The sequence below is a fragment of the Notamacropus eugenii genome, chromosome 1 (genome assembly GCF_028372415.1).
Source record: "Notamacropus eugenii isolate mMacEug1 chromosome 1, mMacEug1.pri_v2, whole genome shotgun sequence".
NCBI classification, from domain to species: Eukaryota; Metazoa; Chordata; class Mammalia; order Diprotodontia; family Macropodidae; genus Notamacropus; species Notamacropus eugenii.
In genome coordinates, this window is record NC_092872.1 from 349090898 (window position 1) to 349111756 (window position 20859).

Genomic DNA, 20859 nt, shown 5'->3' on the forward strand with positions numbered 1-20859 from the left:
GCTAACCCTGGGGATAGAAAAACAGAGTTCTTGCCCTTGGGAAGTTTACAGTCTAATAATAGGCTTGGAGGGATGGAGATATCCAGGATTTACATAAGTAACTGATTACCAAAGAAAATTATCTAGATATCTAGATATTGAATGTAAAATCCCCAAATCTCATCCTTGGTAGAAAGGCCCTTACTAGGGTGTCATTGGGCCCTGAGAATCCTGTCCTGTTGGGGTAGAGAGAGAGGACTTGAAAACTTTACAAACTCCAGCCCCTTCCACAGCCTCTGATTGTGGCTTTTGGAGGCCACAGTTGCTTTCCCTGGCCTAAAATCATAAGCCATGAGGAAAATTATCAAAAACTATTACTTCTTCAAATCCTCTCCTCCAAAAAAGGGTCAACAGTTTGTAGGATTTGTAATCATAAGGTGCTATATAGCACCTGATTTAGCCACCTCATTTTACAGATAAATAAACTGAGGCCTAGAGAGGTACAATTAATTTCACACACAGTGAGTTTATTGTATGGTCAGAATTTGAGCCCAAGATTTTGTCTCTAGAGCCAGTGCTTTTTCTCCTGCTCTACATTGCCTTTTCCCTCAACTGATTAAGGAATGAGCAATATGTTATCCTCTGGTCTCCAGGTCTGATTTGAAATGCTTCTGGAAAGATTTTTTTAGTTGCCTTCAACAAATCCACATCCCATTCTCCCCAGTGTAGGAAAAACATATATGTTAAGAGTTTAAAGAGAGGAAGTGCTCTTTAAAAACAAAGACAAGAAAATTTACAATATTTAATGCTATTTTATTGGGGAAAATAATTCTACTGGGAAAAATAAAGATGGATGAGAAAAGCTGGGTTAAGCCTAGTAACACAGTACTTCAGCAGTGGAATTGGGAGACAGTTATGGGAAGTTAGGAGAATGTAGCAAGTTCTGTGAAGAGACAGTTTCTGGATATAGTTCTTTGCCTTAAGGAGAGCTCAGATGTTTTCAGTTTCATTGATAACCTTTGGCTTTTATGTCACTAGCATTTTACTGTTATTTTTGGATGTTTAGTTCTTTTTTCCCCTCACCCTTTACACAAAGCAAAAACTGAGTTTCTGATGATGTGTCCATTCTATTCTAGTAGTCCCTACCTTTTTGAGCGACTATATGTTTTGTTAGGTGTTAAAATCATCTTTCCCTCAATGCAGAGTTGTTTCCTTTTAGGAAGTAAATGGATAGGTTAGTCATCTTTATTGCCTTATTCTAAACTGACATTTGGAGTGGCTCAATCACTTCACAGCCCTGGCTGTGTTCATGTGCTTGCCCTCTCATAGCTTCCCCAATACTGACTGCTACCATTTTTGCAGGCCATTTTCCCCATTTTGCAAGATAGGAGACTCCTATCAGTGACATCTGATGAAAGATTTTTTTTCTTCTTATTTGAGTTTCTTGATCTGTCTGCATTGATTTTGTTTCTGCAAAAACTAAATTTTACATAATTCATATTGTCTGTGTCTTAGGATCACCTTACTAATGATTACAAATTATTTTGTAAGCCTTAGTGAAAGGTATGCAAAACCAACTATCTGATGATGTGTACATTTTATCCTGGTAGTTTGTCCCTTGCTTTTAAAAAAAAAAAAAAAAGACCTTTTATATTTAAGACGTATTTATTTGAAAAGTATTCTAATATATGGGATAAACCTAATTTTTGCCTAACTACTCTTCTGAATCTTCTAGAAGTTATTGGCTACTACTAAGTTATGTTCTTGTATCAAATGTTGATCAGTCTGCTGTTTTTTATCGCTTCTGACTCTTGCTGGTGAATTCTGATCTATTTTTCTAGCCTTAAACCATTAGCCAGTTATTTTGATGATTAGTGCTTTATTACAGTATAGTTTTAGGCTTGGTAATATATTTATCTATTTAAGTGCAGAGAAGTGGTATCCAAAAGTTTCAGGTACTATGAGGAGGGGAATGTTCAGCCACAGAGTGGGGGCTACTTCTGCTTTTTTGGAAAGTGTGTTTCATTGCCCTGAGAGGTCCCCTAAAGGTATTATTAATAAATGTCACTTATTAACATATTAGTGTTTGTTTTATATAATATTTTATTGGTTAATTGGATGTCAATTAATTATTGTCATTTCCCACTCCTGTAGCAGTTGTTTCAACTGAATTTTCTTTCTTTCTAGTTATATCCACGAATCAAACCTAGACAGCGAACCTTAGCGTGAACCTATGAAGCAAATGCAGTTTTGCTGTTATTAGAAGTCACTGAAGACCTATCCTACCAAGAGAATTGAAGCTGGAGAATCTCATTTTATTGGTGCTCTCATTAGCAGAAGAAACATCTGCAGTTTATAAGTGAGGCCCTTCCTTCTAATCTGCCAGCATTCATGCATGGTACTTATATGTCCACAAATTCTGTATTTTGCCAATTACACCAAGTCAAAATAAACAAAAGACCTTGAAAACTATCACCCCTGTTGCCAATAGAAATCCCGTAAACTAGTTGTTAGTTGCCAAAAACTAAATCAAATGTATGTAAAGAATTTCTTACATCATAAAGTGTTATAGAAATATCAGGTGACAGTCATTATCCAGAGTTGAGAAAAGGCATTTTATTTGTGCACCCTAGGCATAGTTGGAAAATTGTCCCAGGAGCTTGAGGCTAACACATTTGGCTTTATTTATAATAATTGATTCCCTCAAGCCACTGAGAATGAAGTTTTCTGGCATTCAAAGTGTGGTTATGAAGTCCTAATCAAAGCTCCCTATAGCTTCATGTGTTGTGCTCTCAACTCCTAGTTAGTCCCCATTTTGCTTAATTCTAATGCTAGTAAATTTTTTAAAATAGTTATTATGTATTTTTTCCCTGTTAGCTACTTAAGACAGATTCCTGCAAATTGTATCATGATTTCCAAGTCGGAGGCTCTGTTGTAGCACCTCTTTTCTTGTTTCCCTTTTCCCTCCCCTCTACCCCCATCATCTCTTTATTTACCAAAGGAACTTGACAGTGTTAATTACAAAACGCAGGTGTTCTGTCTTCCACCTAGATTTTGATATCCTGTTTTCCATTTTGTTGTGGATCTGCCAGACTGTGTCATTCACTTCTACTGTTGATTTATTTAAGTGTTTGTATTTCTTTGAGACCTCTGGTATCAAAGAGCTTTAAAAAAGTTTAAACAAATGGTTTTAATTTATTTGAAGAGCCTAATCTAAATAGGTTCCCTCACTTCCGTAGTTGACCAAGTTTGTTTATAAAACCTTCACTGATGTGTTTCTTAATACTAATAGCTTAAATTTGTTCTGAATCAGAAAGCAGTCGGTAACACTGGAGCTAGTCCAATTAAGTCAAGGTTTAAAGGTATATCCAAGTAGATGGGAATAAAGTAGTTGAGCAGAGTCAGAGCTTGTGTAAGTGACTAAGGGATGCAGTGCCAGCAGTTGAAGCCTGAACTAACACTGAGAACTTTACTCAGTGGTAGTGTTGTGGTGAAAAAAAGGAAATGAATCTATGAGATAGAAGTTCTAAGCAAAGGTAAAAAGATGGCTGCATTGAGCCAGGAGGAAGACAGTTGCTATGGTTCTCAACAGTCCTGTACCTAATTCCGGGCCAGTTATGCAATAATGTTGTCCACTATTTTGTAGGTAAGAGGAAACTAAAAGCACTTCACTGGAGTTTGAACTGTATGTATATGCTTTTATAAACCAAAAGTATTTTTTTTAATTTTATCTTTGAGTTGTAGCCATGTTGGAAATTGTTTCTCATTAAAGTGTAGGATTTTTTTTTATGTATAAGTCTTGTGTATAATTTATATATGTATATCTATATATATATATCTATATAAAAACAATGCAATGCTGTAACTGACCACATTTTAGCATTACCTGTATATATATATATATACATACATATATATATATATATATATATATATATATATATATATATATATATATATATTGTGGTGATGGAAAGTTAAAGGATATTGTTGAAAAAAACTGCTATATGAATGTGACGGAATCACTATTTCTAAGAGCCTTGACAATGCTAATTCTGATGTAAATGTGCACAAATAAACTGGTTATCCTTGACTTGGGTTTGAATGTATCTGTATCTGTTCTCATGAAGTACCTTTGAAGCCTGTTCTCACTTGTCCTGGAGCCAGGAATTTCTTCTACACTATCTTCTGCCAAATGGGGCGGATTTTTCCCCTTAGAACTGATTTTTCGTTAATACCCTAGACCCAGTCTCCTAAATATTAATAACAGTTACATTTTATAATGGAAAGATTTAGACTTAAAAGATCTGCATTGTAATCCTAGTTTTGCTATCCATTGCCTATATGGCCCTGAGTAAATTACCCACTTCCGAGGCTTTAGCTTCCTGGTTGGTACTGAAGACTCAACAGTCTCTAGAAGTGACAAGACCAAAAAATGGAGCATGGCTGTGAATTTTTCAAAATAGTTTTTAATCATGTTTTATGCACAAATTGCTGTACAATCATCTTAATCAAGTGAAAAGTATAAAACCTGGACCACAAAAGCTACAAACTTTCCTCTTACTAAGTATCAAAAGTTTGTTTAGGTCCAATTAGTGACATCATAAAAGAACATTGTATAAAACAATCTAAGGCAGGTTTTATTGGCAATGAATAGCTCAACACCAGGACATTTCACCTCCAAATATAAAGCAAAAATCCTGAGTGATTTATTCCCATAAGAATGCAAAAAAGGACACTGAAATATCTACTAGTAAGTACTGTATAGTAAACCCAGTATATATTCTATAAACATTGTAGATATTATGCTAAAAATACCTGATGGTTTAACAGTAGTATGGGTCAGATTCTCCTTCAGCCCATAATAAGTACCAATGAGATAAAGTATACAAAGTCAAATGTGAAGCTGCATTTAAAGCATTAATAAACTGTATACATATTGCACTAGATCAGTGAACACTTAGGTTTTTCCAAACACTTTGATTGCATTTCCCAGCACTGACAGAATTGATCAGCTGTGAACATATAGGAAGCTTCCTAGAGCTTCTCAAACACTTCCATGATTATTGGTCCCGGGATTCATAGAGGAGTTTGGCTGCCTGTATTGCAAAGAAATAAGAGTCAAGATAGCAAATGTGTTTAATAGCTAACTCCTAGGTCTGGAGTATCAGGCAAGAAGGGCAAAACTAACGTGTAATATCCATATATCTCTTTTCACATTCTTTGGTGTACAGCAACCAAATCAAAAGTCTGTTTAATACTGAGTCAAATGCAGAAATTCAGACTATTCATATATAACTGAACAGCAGCCAACTAATGTACCATTGAAGGAAAAGATTCCTAAGAATTCTTACTACCAACCAGCATATTCAGATCCTGTCTCAGAGCCCAATCAATACTTAGGTATTTTACTCAAAAAAAGAATATTCCTATTAAAAAAAAAAGACCACTCGAGAGGCAACAGTAGATCTGGACTCAGTAGCCTTGGGTTCACGTATCAGTTCTGCTACCAGTATAACTTGGGACAAGTTCATGTCTCCTCTCTGCCACTCAATTTCCTCATGTTTAAATTGAGCACATGGACTTGGTGCCTCTGAAGTTCCTTCCTATGTTTTATAAAGAGAGCACTGGAGGCTGGGCCCTTGAGTGATTACCTGCTACAGCACAGCCCAGGCTTGGTGGCTTTGAGGGCCCAGATGGTGTAGTTATTCTGGTCATTCAAAAAATCTGCTATGTGTAAAAGAAGGTAAGGCCTTCTTGTTAGTAGGAGCTCAGAGAAATATGGAAACAAATTAAGGACACTAAGGTTAGACTAGGTGAAACAGCAGTCTTGGGGGTCAGGAGAGAGAGACTTGGTTTCAGAGATTAACCCTACAGCTATAATCTTAAGCTATAATGTATAGTCTTAAGTAGTTTCCCCTGAGACTTAATTTCTTCACAGGTTAAAAATGGGAGTAATAATACACTACCAACATATTAGCAGTGAAGGAGAGAGCTTATAGATGAGACCTGTTAGAAACATCCTGGTAATTTTGTGACTCTAGTAGTGACTTAGGTATCGTTAGAAGGACTTAATTGCCAAAACAAAACAATAGTTACTACTTGCGGTTTTCTTATGCAGTAGTGTTAAAAAAAAAAAAAAAAAAACAAACCAGGGCAAATAAAGATCTTACCAACAAGCACAGTTTTATTTCCATGGCTGTAACTAGCATCAAATTTGCTCTACAGGAGGGATGCCTGCCTTCACCCTATTCCTTTGTCCCCTCTCACAAACCAAACCCCCAAAAAACAAACAAACAAACAAAACACTTTGAAAGTATCAGATTTCCTTCTGAAATGAATAAACACTTGTTTTCATCAAGCAAGATCCTTCCCGGATCAACTGGAATTTGAATTCTTAAAAACCACTGCAGACCTGGGATCTTGCCCTTACCATTTAGAACAGGATTTAAAATTAGACCTGAGTTGTCCTCATTCAATGAATTTCCAGCTAGCCTGTTTCTTTGTAAGCAAAGGAGACAATCGGTGGGCAGCTGTCTTGTGACTAGCCAGCAGAATGGGAAGCCTGCTTATTCTCCTCAGAGCTCACTCAGCTTTTGCTTCTGACTTATTCCAGCAGATGCTAAGATATAGCAGGCCACTCTTTCTCCTCTGGACACCAAAATGATTTAAGTTCTAACCAGGTAAAAGATTTCCCTTAATTCTAATTAAGTCCTAATTAATCAGACAGTAAAGTAGGTGACAGCTAGCTTTGGTTTGAAAAATTCCCTTTACATTAAATAGATAATATAAACCAAATTTTAACCAACCAACATGCTTTAGAAGAAAGTATTATTCTTTGAGTTTAACTTTTCCCAAGGGCTTTGTATAACCCTCTTAAACCTGTTGGGCACCAGCTAGCCAGCTAGAAACAAAGTGAGTGCTTAACAAGGTACCTTATGCATGGCTGCTAACCAGGTGGCTGACTGCTTTTTGTTAGAGTTAGAATCCTCGCTGGCAGTGAACTTCACCTGGGTCACATCCTGAGCCCCTGGCTCCTTGTACTGGAGAAGCATACCAGTGGCTCGAGCATTGCCTCCTGGAAAAGGAGAAGATAGAAGGCCCTTCCTTAATCGGCATCTAGTAAGTGTGGGGCCCCTTGCTCTGAGGAACACAACTCAAGATGATGTCACAGTGTGGCTGTCCTCTTACCTGTTCGAGGTAAATGCTGAATTTGTTTCTTTTGTAGAACACCAATGCCTGTTATGCTACTCTTAAAATATAAGGTTTGCTCTTCTTCCAAAAAAACCTCTCTACCATCCCTAGACATTTCTAAGAAGCCTAAAAGATGTCAGCTGATGGTTATGAGGCTCTCTGCAAACACACAAATGAAGTTCTCCTGTTTTATTTCAGTGGAAGCCCCTAACCACCCAAGCTTACCTATTCTGGTGAGCTGTCCCCTTTGACATGGACTAATGTTAGTATTCTTCTTGTACAATCATTTCCGGATTTAGGATAGTTTAAAGATGGCAGCATTCCCCCTACCTTCCTACCCGAACTACATTGTTCTCTGCTCTCTTTAGCAATTAGTGATTCGTGGGTGGGTGGGTCCCAAAGTCACTTAGGTGAAGCCTCTTACCTAAGACACTTCTTTAAAACCCACAGGATGGAACAGACCCAACTTCCTGACATAAGCACTTTTAGGAGTAAATGAATTGGACCATATATAGTCTTCCCCTGGCTGATGGCCTGGATATTGGGAACTGACTGGCACCAAAATGCAAAGCTGCAGAGCTAAATCTCAGTGGAACACAAAGTTTCTGTGGTAGTCAAAAAAGCTAACATCTTAGGCCACATTCCAGGAATAAGGAAAGCCTTAGGCCCCATCTGAAGTTCTGTGTTAAATTCTAGGTGCCACAGTTTAAGGACATTAATAAGCTGGAGAATACGAAGAGGAAGGTGAGCATGATGCTGACGGACCTTGAGTGCATGTCATGGGATCAGTTGAAAATCTGAAGAAAAGAAGACTAAAACTATTTTTAAGTCTATAAAGAATTCATGTAAGATAGGGATTAAACATGTTTCATTTAGCCACAGAAGGCATACCCAGGGGCCATGGGTGGAAACTACACAGGCAAATTAAGGCCTGATACAGAAAAACTTGATTAAAAATATCCAAAATGGAATGGGTTGCTTTGAGGGGTGCTAGATACATTACCAATTTGCAGCAGATGGTGGATGAATAATTTGTTGGGTTTGTTTGGATAGGAATTCCTTTCATGGACTGGTTGGGCCAGATGGCCAATATCCTTTTCAACTCTAAAATTCTGTGATTCTATATGACTTTACAGGAAAAAAATCCACAGAAAGCACCAAGTTTCATGACACATTCCACCCACTTCTGCCAAATACCTGCATCTCTGCCACGTCTAGATAGCCACTGGTCTACTTTCATTACCTGCTTCATTTAAGAACTATTTACTTAAAACATAAAATTTCAGTACTGGGGGATGAGGGGAAAACTATCAAGATATTAATTTAGGCAACAAAATGGTCTTGCCTAAGTGCTTACACTACAGTGCTTTTAAACTGCTGGGCTGTGGCTTGAGCATAAAACATTAGTTAATGAAACCTTCCAAAGAAGTTGTACCAAATTCACCTTGAAAAAGACCAAAGGAAAGACTTCAGTACAGAAGAAATCATCTCATTTTGCTTTTTGTGGCACAACCTGGCTTTCTGACTGGCCAATTCCCAGCACACAGAAGAAATCTGTAACCCTGGAGGTAGTACAGATGGCTGCTAATTTGCTGGAACAATAACATTCCTGCTGGTTGTAATAAACTCTTGAGAATTAGATTAAAACATTAGTTCTAATAACAAAATTAATGAATATTATCTGAAACTGTAGAGAGAGGATAAAATACTTTAGATTTTGGGAAAAGATATGAAAAAAGCAATAGAGCCCTGTGTTCTTGAATCAGGAAAATGCCCTCCCCTCCTATGTATCTTTAAAAAAAAAAATCTTACTTCTCTGGGAAAGGTATTTTGGGAGCTTTTTCCTGGCCACCTGGATTTCTGCTGCCCTCAATAAGTGGTTTTGGAGAGTCAGAAATGAAGAGCAGAGCTGCTTCTTTCAAGGTTCTCTGTTTGTTCAGAACAAGGGTGTGTGTGTGTGTGTGTGTGTGTGTGTGTGTGTGTGTGTGTGTGTGTGTGTGTGTGTGTGTGTGTGTGTGTGTGTGTGTGTGTGTGTGTGTGTGTGTGTGTGTGTGTGTGTGTGTGTGTGTGTGTGTGTGTGTGTGTGTGTGTGTGTGTGTGTGTGTGTGTGTGTGTGTGTGTCTGCGTGTGTGTGTCTGCATGTCTCTGTGTCTGTGTGTCTGTCTGTCTCTGTGTGTGTTTGTATATGCATGTATGTATGTATGTATATGTAAAAACAGCCAGCAGATGGTGCCAGTCCCTATTGCTGATACCTTGGGCAAACTTCTCCCCTTCTGTGGGCCTTACTTTCCTTCTCTGTAACATGAAAGGATGAATTCTAGCTCTTACTTTCACTCAGGCCTATAGCAATGTCCACTTTCCTGTCTCTAGACCTAATTCCCATGGAAAAAAGATACAAGGGAAAGTGGGGATAAATCTTTCATCCCTAAGCTTCAGTCTCTCCATTTCCCCTGAGGAGAGCAGCATAGGCAGGAGCTCCCTACCTGATCTTACTCAGACAAGCCTGCTTTGAACTTCTCTTTCCTGATCTGTGAAGGGGTTGGATAAGATGACCTCTAAAATGTATTTCAATTCTATATCCCATGATCTCATGACCTGTCCACCAGAGGGCAAAATTCCTACCATTCCTCTTTTGGGTTAACACATCAACATCTAGGATCATAATTTGTACAGCAGGAGGGACACAAGAAGCTAAGTTGTGATGGGGTGCAGGGAAGGAGAAGCTTAGATAAAGGAAGTGAGGAAAAAGGGATAGAGGTCTATGGTGAGGTACCTTGGGCAGCAGAGAACACCATGGGGTAGAGGAGGCAGGCCGGGAAATGTTTAGCATAACACAGCCCCAAACAGGACCTTGCAAAGGATAAATATTCAGCAAGCATTTTTGGAAAAATAAGTGAATCAATAAATGTTTTAAGTTCCATTCTTTCTAAATAACTACAATCTAGATATGACTTTCTCAAACTCATTCAGAGAAGAGAATTAAAATGTAATCACACACAGAACTTTTATATGGATCATCCAGAATTAATAGAAGGAAGAAAATGGGATTGGGGAAGGAGGAAGATCACAAAAGCATGCTATGGGGATGGAGGCTCACATTAACAGCGCTGACCTTCAGTAATGTGTTGGCTCTCCAGGAGGCTGGTATAAGTGTGAATATCTTTTTCTACATCAAGAAGATAGGCAGGCAATAAGAAGAAAGAGCAGTCAAGAGACCCGTCAGAAAACAGAAAGCAAGATTGGTTAAGTTACATGCATTTGTTAACCTCCCCATTTTATAAGTTCCAAATGCTGACAACTTTCAAGTAAAAAGGGGCATAAAATTAGGAATATACTATAAATGGGAAAAAGATTTAGACTAATCAAATATGATCCAAATACACGAGGAAAACAGAGAAGGGAATGTAAGAAATTCAGGCCACAATTCAGAAATTCCATCATGAACCAAAGCCTTCTCCTTGAGAAATAAGGGCCTGATGCACTTAGAGCACCAGTTTCAATTTTAATTGAATGGAAAATGAAATGGAACATCAAAGGACTCAGCCAAAGGAAAAATCAATACAGAAGTACTTCGGTGTTTGCTAACTGGACTAATCAACAGAATCCATGGAAGCCTGAACTTTTTCCCCCTAAAGACTGCAAAGGACTTTAACACCTATCCGCGTTTCAGTTTGGTTATTTAAGAAGATAAATGCCTTTACTCTGTTGCCTTTTAAAGGGCAGGAATAGAAGGCTCATTTTTATTCAAGAATGTGAATAACAAAATCCTGTTCTTTAGCAGTTTGAAATTAATATTTACCTCCAGGAGTAAAGCCCTCAGTTAGTATTTGAACAGTTGAAATTTGAGCAATTTCAATTTCATAATGGCTGTCTCCATCCAAAAACAGGTATCTGCAGAAAGTAAAAATACAAAATTTTTCAAATCAAGCCAATTTTCTTTATGTTCATATAGCAGTCACTGACATTCTTGGGTCATTACTCCTTGATATTTAACTGTGAAGGCTGCATGTTTTCAATAGAGCTTCTGGGTAACAAGGTTCTACCCAAAAGTAGAACACAGGCTAATAACCTTGGTGTACAAGATGGTATCAGAATTTTTTCCTTCCCTGGTCACATGCAATGAAAAGGTGGTGAGGCAGGCGAAAAGAGCAATGGATCTGAAGGTCAGAAGATCCTGGATTCAGATTTCAGCTGCTGATACGGAAGCAACCTTGGGTAAGTGATTTGACTTCTGGGCTTCCCAGTCTGAGTAGAGTGGAGGCTGGATCTTTGAAGTTCTTTCCAATTCTAAATCATATATAGTCCTCTATACTGTTAATAATATTCCCACCCTTACCCTATCCCAATCTGTACCTTCTCAATTCAGAAGAACCCCACTAAGGTTAGGAAAACCTGTGGTCTGAATGACATTTCTGTATGGTCATTACATAATGATGTGATTTTTATAATATGGTGAGTCTGTGGCTTAAAAGGAGCCCCTTGGAGTAATATTTGGTCTTTGAATAAAATAAGTTCTTTACAGCAGAACCAAAATGTCATGTTCTCTCCTGATAGATATAAGTCTGGGCTTCTGAGGTAAAATGGGGTCCTGAACAACAACAACAATTAGGAACTGATTCAGTAACTGTAATTTACAAGCCATCAAGAAGTAATACTATTAAAACTGAACCACAGTAACGGAGGGAAAGTTACAGGAATCAGTGCTAATCTCTCTAATCACATAGGCCCAATTAGAAGAAAGAACTATTGTGTCTAAAGGAACCAAATAAGCCACAATGAAGAGGTTTGTAGATTGCAAGAGACATTTTAACACATGGAGACAGATGGCTAATAGAAATATTAAAAATACTAAAAAAAATCACTATCACCTCCCAAATCCATGGCTCTTTCTAACATGCCTCACCCATTACTATTATAACTTGCATTTCTACAGTGCTTTCCAGTACAAAATATATTTTCCCTATTGGTATCTTACAAGGCAAGTATTCCAAGTGTTAACTTCCCTACTTTCGATATGAAAACAACTGAGGCTCAGAGAGTTAAGCCAGGGCTTTTACCAGTCCTTCTTACACTATCTTTAAAATTTTTTCCCCCAATACTCTTTATCAAAACCTCAATTTTCCTACTCTTTGTTGGGTCAGGACAGAAAATAAGTGGAGGCAAAGGATGAGCTGGAAAATCATGAATACACGTGGGCTGGCTAGACTGGAAGATGTAATTCTATACAGTAGCTATGAAGCATATGGCGTTTCAGCATATAGCCAGTGATACCCTTCAATGAGAACTCAACTCACAATGTGATGAGTATGTTGCCTAAATGTTACAAGCTCTTAGTAAGAAGCAGGTGACGTGTGCAATGTATGATTTAAGTTTTCATCTTAAGAAATGATTGGATCCAACATGTTAACAGTAATTAAACACAATGGAAAGTGCATGGATTAGGAGGTAAGTTAAAATGTCTCTGAGATTCACAGAAGAGATAATGTGGTGTAGTGGTGGGAGTCAGACATTTTAAATGGGGTCCCACTTTCAAGAACTGGCAAATCACTTCATCTCTCTTCAGTTTTCTTAGCTATTAAGACTGAGATACTACTTCTTGTATTACCTACCTACCAGAGTTGTTGCAAACTTGAAACTTTGTATAAAGTGAGCTATTACTGCCAAGTAATTTTGTCACAATCACTTTATGAGAAGTAGCAACACCAGAAGTATTATTTCCATTTTAAAAAAGAAACTGATATCCAGAAAAGTGACCCTGAGATCATACAGCTGGTAATAAATGTCAGAATTAGAATGTGAAACTTCTGACTTAACTCTTTATGCCAATTTCATGGTTCCTCAGAGCCTCAGTTTTCTCATCGAATTTGGAACTATGTGGATTGAGCAAGATGATATAGAACATCACGTAGGCTCTAAAGACACCAAAATTTCTTACCTCTGATTATTAGAAAGGCGACAAACCATGAGTTCAGATTTTTCTGATGTTCCTAGTGTTACACAGAAAGTAGCTCCTTGAAATAGAAATTTAAAAGAAAAATACTTATAAACTTATTCGCTCTTAAAGCAATTCTCTCTTTTTTTTTGTCAGGTAAATGATAGCGGGGAAAATCCTATATCCCAGTTACTTCAATAGAGGTAGATATCCTATTAAGTTTTCATTTTAAAGTTGTCTGATACAGGAATCAAATAAAATTTAAGGTTTTTGGAAAATAGTCAATACTTAATATTTGACAAATGCTAAAAATTGTTTTTATTTCTATATTTTGTTTTTACATTATCTGTATTTCCCACAATATCTCTCCCCTCCCACACAGAGCCATCCTTTATTAATAATAGGTTAATACTGGCATCCATTAAGCACTCCTTATGTACCGTGCACATGATACTGGTGGTGCATTCATTAAGCACCTACTATATGCCATGCATTATGTCAGGAGATAAAGATGCAAAGATAAAAATTAAAGTTCTTACTATCAAGGAACTTTTATTCTAATAATCCTTATAACAAAGAACCATAAAGAAGGAAAAAATGGTTCAGCAAAAATAATCAGGTCAATCAAGCCTTCTCTAACACGTCCTGTTCCACTACCAGTCTTCCACCTTTGCAAAGATGGCAGGGAGAGACCTTCTCGTATCTCTTGGTGATGCTAATTTCACAGCATTCCGTTTGGATTTTATTGCTGCTCTTTCCAGTTACAGTATCTTAGTTACTGTGTATATTTTCTTCCTGTTTCTGCTTACTTCTCTTTGTATCAGTTCATAAGTCTTATCATGATTCTCTGCATTCATAATTTTTTTTACAGCATTGAAATATCATACTTAAGTACCACAATTTACTTAGCCATTTCCTTAATCAACAGACGTCTACTTTGTCTCTAGGCCTTTGCTACTATAAAAAGTGTTGTTAAAAATACTTTGGTGTATATGTGACCTTTCTTTTTATCATTGACCTCCTTGGGATGAATGCATAACTGGAGAAATTCTTGCTTGCTTTTCAGAATGACTAGGCTAGCTCAGTTCCACCAAACATCAATGAGTGTGCCTAGCTTTTCCCAACTCTTGCAACACTGACTATTATAATCTTTGTCAGGGTGTGAAATAAAATTTTTAGAGTTGTTTGGAATTACGTTCTCTTATTATTAGTGACTGAAGCAATCTTTCTCTCCCATTGTTGCCATTTTCATAATGGAATAGAGTCGGTGGTAAAGTTTATCAAAAATATGCTTTTTGCAATTAGCATCCCCAAAATGGGTATGTATGTGAATTTTAGGATGTGAATTTTAGAGACACTCTTGTAAATTCAAATGAAAGGAGAATAGCCAAAAGTCAGATCATATATTCATAGATACATATAAACACACAGTGTCCCAAAAGTTTTAGTTCAGTTTTAAGATATGAAAGCTTTGATCATTTATTTTTGTCTTGGGCAGTAAAACTTCTCTGTCAAATAAGTGTATGTGCGTGTGTGTGTGAGTGCGCACAGGATGTCCCAAAAACAATTATTTAAGGGAAGTTTCTAGTTTTCACTGTCTAGCACGAAAAGTATAGCTTATATGCATGTAGTAGTAAAATCTCAGTTAGCTGGAGACTAGCCTTTCAGAATTCTCCAGTACTGGAATTATTTTTTAAAAACCTTCAGTGGTATGCAGATTACCTGGGATTAGAAATGACTGATAGTTTAATTTTGTGAGAGCAGTGGTGCTGTATCTATTGACTCAGAATGTCTAATGAGGCAGTTTCTACTGGTTTCCCCATCTTCAGTTAATCCTTTGCCAGCTGAGTGCTGGATTTGATGCCTTACACATGTTCCATTGCTCTCTTCTGTTGTGTTTTTAAGAATGGATATTCGTCTAAGACAATATGCAACACTTGTAGCTTTTAAAGCACAGCTTCAATACTTAGGAGATGCTGCAGAGGCTGTTGACTAGGGAAGTCAAGCACTTCAAGTGTTACTGAAGCCCATAAGGAAACAGGACCAGCTGCACTGAACCTCAAAGGCAAATGCAACTGAAATCCACAAACAATGCCAAGAACTAAAGAGCAAACTATTAGGGTAAAACAGCTTCATTAATCCCCCCAAAACAAGCAAAGACACATATATATTCACAGGACCTGGCAGCTGGAGTTAATGATTCCTCTTGAAGTTGAAAGGCCCAGAAGAAGATGATTTTTAAAAAATTAAAAACTGCCAAATGTTTCACTGAAGAAAAAATGCTTGTTGTGGGCAAGAAGAAGGAAGATGGCAGATTTCTTAATCTTTCATGTTGAAGTGCAAGGCCATGTTACATATTTCATCTCCATTAGAGAATTTGTGTAATTCTAGAACAATTCTGCTTCTCAGTATTATCAGTTTGTTTATCAGAATTCATCATTTCCTCACTGAGGACAACTGAGGTGGATTTTTGCATTCTGATGAAGATGCCCAGGTCATACAGGCTGACATGGACTTCTGACAAGTTTTAGGTTAGCTCTGAAATGAAATACTGAGCTTCATTAGTAAAAATTACCTTTTTCCAACCTTTAGTACTGTTTCCCTCCCTCAAAAGAGGTCTCCAGACTAAACAGCTCCAGGACCTTCAACCAATTCTTCAATGGCATGGTTTCCATTTCCCTGCTGTCCTGCGTCAGCTTCCTAAAATGTGCCCCAAACTGAACACAGTGTTCCAGATGTAGCCTGACCAAGGCAGCATACAGAATACTGACGGGGACTTCCCTTTTTCTAGACATTTTTTAATGTGGTCCAACATTACTTTAGGGTATTTGGCTCCTGTCATATTGCTGACTCATTTTAAACACGCAGTCCACTAAACCTCCAAGGTCTTTTTCCAAAGAATTGCTATCTAGTTATGTCCACCCTATGTTTTACTTGAATTAAAACAAACAAAATACCTGCCCAAATGGAGAACTATGCTTTATTCCCACTAAATTTTACCTGGTTAGCTAGGGCTCATCCATGTAGCCTGTCAAAATCTTTTTGGAGCCTCATTCTGTCATCCAGTTGTAGCTCTCCCTGTCTGACAAAGATCTGTTTCTTTATTCAAGTCTCTGGAAAAATGTAGATTCATTCAAGTTTCTATAGGTTACTCTGGCAAAATAAAATATTCTAAGAGTCCAACAAACTCCTTTCATCAGACTAAAATCCACCTGTGACTGTAGTAGATAAGTTTTAGGAAGGTGCTTGTGGCAAACAGACAGTCAAAGCTACTGTCAAGAGGCTGAATTTGAACCCAGATCTTCTCACCCTAGAATTAATTCTATCTGCTTTACCATGCTTGCCTATGGCAATAAACAAAAAGAACTACAGAACTCATGACATCTTTTGAACTAATGATCCCACTGCTTAGAACTCCATATTGGGAAAGGTCCATTTTCCTTTTACTGACAATCTCTATGATCAAAATTCATTGATGACTTAGGGTGAAAAACAAAACATTTGTATGTCCAATGACTACAGAATGGTTAGACAGACTGTGGTGTATCACTGTCATGGAACATAATAATGTCATAAAAGTGATAAACATTAAGAATATAAGAAATAAAAGGTATATGTAGTTATGCAAAGCAAGAGTAGCAGAACAGAAAAAACATATATACTGTGTTAAGATTACATTTAAAAAACAATAATAAAACCATGAACATAGAAATGGAAGGGAGACTAAAAGGTGATAGATCAAATATATTCTTAAAAAAAATTTTAAAAAAATCCAAATGTAAACAGCTCAGATTTTCTGGCTTTATCTCGAGTTCACAATAGTTAAATATTTTATTTATCTATGACAAGTGTTACATTTGTAAGAAAAAAACATTATTTTTCAAAAAGAAAAGAGCCCTGGTCCAGAAATAGGGAGATCACAATTTTAGTCCCAACTCTGCAGCTGCACGACATTAACTCTTGGAGCCTTGGCTTTCCCATTTGTAAAATGAAGATTTTGGGTCAGATGACTTTAAAGGCACCTTAAACTGCTGACGTCCTATCATACCCATACTCTGTGAAGAGTCAAGTTGGCCTATGAAGAGAGGAGTGCTCTGCAGCTTTAACAGGCCATCACTGCCTCTGGAAGTCTAAGGCCTTTCAAATAAAAGTGTTGGAACTTAACATTTTAAAAAACAAATGTTAAAAATTGTTTTCACATGTAATTGGGAGGAAAATGAAATATTTTTTAAAAAATAAGAGAAGTGGAGAAACAAAACAAATCATGGGATACACAAGACAAGAAGAAATAAAAGCAGAGAGAAGTCACAGGAGAAAGAAACAACAACAGTCCCAGGGAGGCATGGAAAGAATGTTGGCTCTAGAGTCAAAAGAGCTGACTTAAAAATCCCATCTCTGACAATATTTGTGTGACCTTGGCAAGAAATGACACTTCTCTGGGTTTAGTTTCCTCATATGTAAAATGAGGGGGTTGGGCTACATGGCCCCTGAGGCTGCTCCCAGCTCTAGCTCTAGGTCTATCATCCTATGAGAGGTGGTACAAGAGCCCAAGGCAGTGGAAATCAGAAGCCTAAACAACAGACACAGATCAGAACAAAAAGCAAGTCACCAAGAGTAGGAATCAGGGAGCCAGAAATGGCCACCCAAGGAAGCTTAAAGAAAGTTAGTTCTATAGCACCAGAACTCTGAGTGAGGGAGTGACTGTGTGTGTGTGTGTGTGTGTGTGTGTGTGTGTGTGTGTGTGTGTATACTTCAGCACAGAATCTTCTGCACCTTAGTAGTCCCTAAGCGTTCCATGATTAAAGGGTTCAATCATTGGTTGTCTAAAACACTGGCATAATACTCAAATAGAAAAAGAGCCACTAGACTATACATAATGACTTCTGGGGATTCATATAGATTTAGAAACTCACATATTAACACTATATTTTATTTATTTCATTAAATATTTCCTGTTACATTTTAATTTGGTTCAGGCCATACTGGGGAGTGTGGTGGATGCTTGTTTGACACTTCTGACCTAGAACACTAGTCTCCAAATTTTTTTGATCATGCAAACAAATTCTGACACACCTCCCCATGCATATACTTATACGTTATGTACATATACTACTCTACTAACAATTACAGAACTTAGATGTTTTTAAAGGATGAGGTAACAATGAAACATGTTTGATCCTAGCACCAATAGCATCTACTTGAGTTTGCTGTAAAGGGAGCTGAAGACATGTTCAGACCATGGCTTTAGGAAAATCTCTTTGGCAGACTGTAGAGAATGATATAAAACAAGAAGTCAATTAGAAGGCTATTCTTTCAATAGCTGAGGGGATATGGATCTGAACTAGAAGTAGGACGTAAATATGAAAGATGTTCTGGAGAAATCACCATATCTAGAGCACATGACTGAATATGTGGGAAGAGGGAGAATGAAGAGTACACGACACTGTGGACATGAATGAGTCTGGATAATGAGAAGGATGGTGGTGCTCTCAACAGAAATAGGAAAGTTTTGAAGAGAGGCAAATTTAGAAGAAAAATTAATATAATAGGATGTACAATACAGATAATAACTCACTGATAACTGCTTATTTCTGTGAAAGCCCACATTTCAAGGGGCATTTGCTGTAGTCAAAAGAGGATCTATGGTGAGGGAATTTTTTAAATATCCAAGAAAAGAACATTTTGGAGCAGGCAACATCACAATGGGGTCACATTATAATCCCTTTCACATCCAATAGCAATAAAATAAAACAATTTTAAAGACATGTCTTTTTGAAGAGGGAATTCAGTAACAGCTTTTGTGAACAAAGAAAAAAGGAGGGAAGCATAAGAAAGGAAAATATACAAAACATATAGACACTAATCTTCGTGTTTTAATAAGACCAAGGATTCAAGCTATTGAGAGCAAACACCCAAATAAGGCTTACCACTCATGAGCACTTTGAGTTGCTTGTCATAAAACTCCATTTCTTTCTGAGACACAAGCACACACTCTGCACATTGTCGTACAGGGTCCACAAAACACATCCGAGGCAAAGGTACTTTCTTGCTACAGCATTTGTCACAGAAGCACTTCCCACAGCGGCGACAGTGATGCTGGGCAAAAAACCAAGAAATCATTCACTGGTAGGGGGTTAGAAGTGGGATGGGTAAAAGCATAGAAAATATGGAGGAAGTAGAAAGATGAAATGAACAGAAGACAAAAGTCAAGTCATTCAGGACTAAATAAAGTACCATCATCGTTGCCTACCCACCCTCATTGCTTTATCAGCTATCCAAATGGCTGCATAAAAATAGAAGTCACCTCTTTAAAATCACACTGATGGTAAAGGTCAGCCAGTCAGTTATGAAAATGAAAATTAATGAGGGCCTCAACCCCATTATGCTTAGGCAAGCAAGACATTCTAATCTGGCTTTGCTGCTTACCACCATTATGACATCTAATAATTCACTTTCCTCCCTGGGCTTGTTTCTCTCAGCTATAGAATGAATGGGCTGCTCTAGATGATCATGAAGTTCCCTTCTTGCTCCAAGTTCTATGAAAATGCCTACAAAAGTAGTACTTTCTCCTCCTATGTATAAGGAGACAGTGTCCAGGGCAAATGGCTCTCTCAATTTAAATCGCAAAAATGGAAAGTCATCAAATCCAATCTGCTGTCCCATATAGGAACCTCACTACAGCAATCCTGATTTGTGGTTCTCCTACTTCTGTTCAAAAGACTTCTGGTGACAAGGAACTTAATATTTCATGAAATAGACTTTTTCATCATTTGGACAGCTATAATTGTGCTCCTTTGTACTGAGTCAACATCTGCCTGCCTGTAATTTCTACTCACTGGTCCAAATTCTACCCTCTGCCTCCAAGTCCTGCACATCTAGAGAGATGACCCAGATGAATACCTTTTATCACCATTTAGAATATTAACAGGATGACAAAACTGAGAATCAAAGGAGGGGAAATGATGTATGACCCTTAAGGTCCTTGCAGATCCAGGTCCTCTGTCTCCCAACATAAAACCCTGTACCAAGCTCTTGTTTACTAACCTTCTTGGGGTTCAGGTTTAGATAAAACACACAGAACCAAGTGAAGAAGACATAAATGATAACACTGTTTAAAACAGAACAGCATTTCATTTTTACTCCCAGCAATATGGATAAATATGAAATTAAAAATATAAGCCTAGGAATCCCTTGAGAACAGGGACTCTTTTCTACCTTTCTTAGCATCCTCAGCACTTAGCAGTGCCTGACACAGAATAGGTACTTTGAAAATGCTTGTTGACTGACAAATAACATATCTCGCACACACAGAGAAGGATAGTATTGGTTAATTCTGCAATGATTGTTTTTAACTCTAAGGATTCAGAATTGGCTACCTGAAGAGTTATTTCATTTGCAGGATCTGAATCAGCACCATGAGCTAACCCTATACCAAGACATAGTCTTTATTTGTTCATTGTGCCTGACCCCTCATGATCCCATTGACTAAATCATGCCAATTCTGTTCAAGGGGTTTTCTTGGCAAAGATACTAGAATGGTTTACCATTTATTCCTCCAGTGGATTAAGGCAAACAGAGGTTAAATGACTTGCCCAGGGTCACACAGGTATTAAGCGTCTGAGGCCACATTTGAACTCAGGTCTTCCTGACTCTAGCCCAGTGCTCTATCCACTACGCTACCTAGCCACCTCTGTGTGTGTATATAAAAAATGTGTGTATACACACATAATATATATACATACACACACACACAC

At 37.6% G+C, this 20859-nt stretch overlaps 2 protein-coding genes across 15 annotated transcripts in view; one reads left to right on the forward strand and one right to left on the reverse strand.

Annotated features, from left to right (window-relative positions):
* Positions 1–4072, forward strand: part of PPP1R13B (protein phosphatase 1 regulatory subunit 13B) — a 240566-nt gene extending 236494 nt beyond the window's left edge. For all 11 annotated transcript variants that reach the window (XM_072630082.1, XM_072630080.1, XM_072630079.1 and 8 more), the window contains one exon: positions 2167–4072. In XM_072630082.1, the coding sequence (XP_072486183.1) occupies positions 2167–2208 (42 nt within the window). In that variant the 3' untranslated portion in view covers positions 2209–4072. The remainder of the gene's footprint in view (positions 1–2166) is intronic.
* Positions 1–20859, reverse strand: part of ZFYVE21 (zinc finger FYVE-type containing 21) — a 47746-nt gene that overhangs the window by 9117 nt on the left and 17770 nt on the right. The window contains exons 3-8 of one of the 4 annotated variants that reach the window (XM_072630121.1): positions 19033–19201; positions 13109–13184; positions 10973–11064; positions 10286–10339; positions 6915–7057; positions 4429–5078 (exon numbers count right to left, since the gene is read on the reverse strand). In XM_072630121.1, the coding sequence (XP_072486222.1) occupies positions 5043–5078; positions 6915–7057; positions 10286–10339; positions 10973–11064; positions 13109–13184; positions 19033–19201 (570 nt within the window). In that variant the 3' untranslated portion in view covers positions 4429–5042. Of the gene's footprint in view, positions 1–4428; positions 5079–6914; positions 7058–10285; positions 10340–10972; positions 11065–13108; positions 13185–19032; positions 19202–20859 lie in introns of those variants that run through there. The other 3 variants (XM_072630122.1, XM_072630123.1, XM_072630124.1) reach the window with 3 other exon arrangements.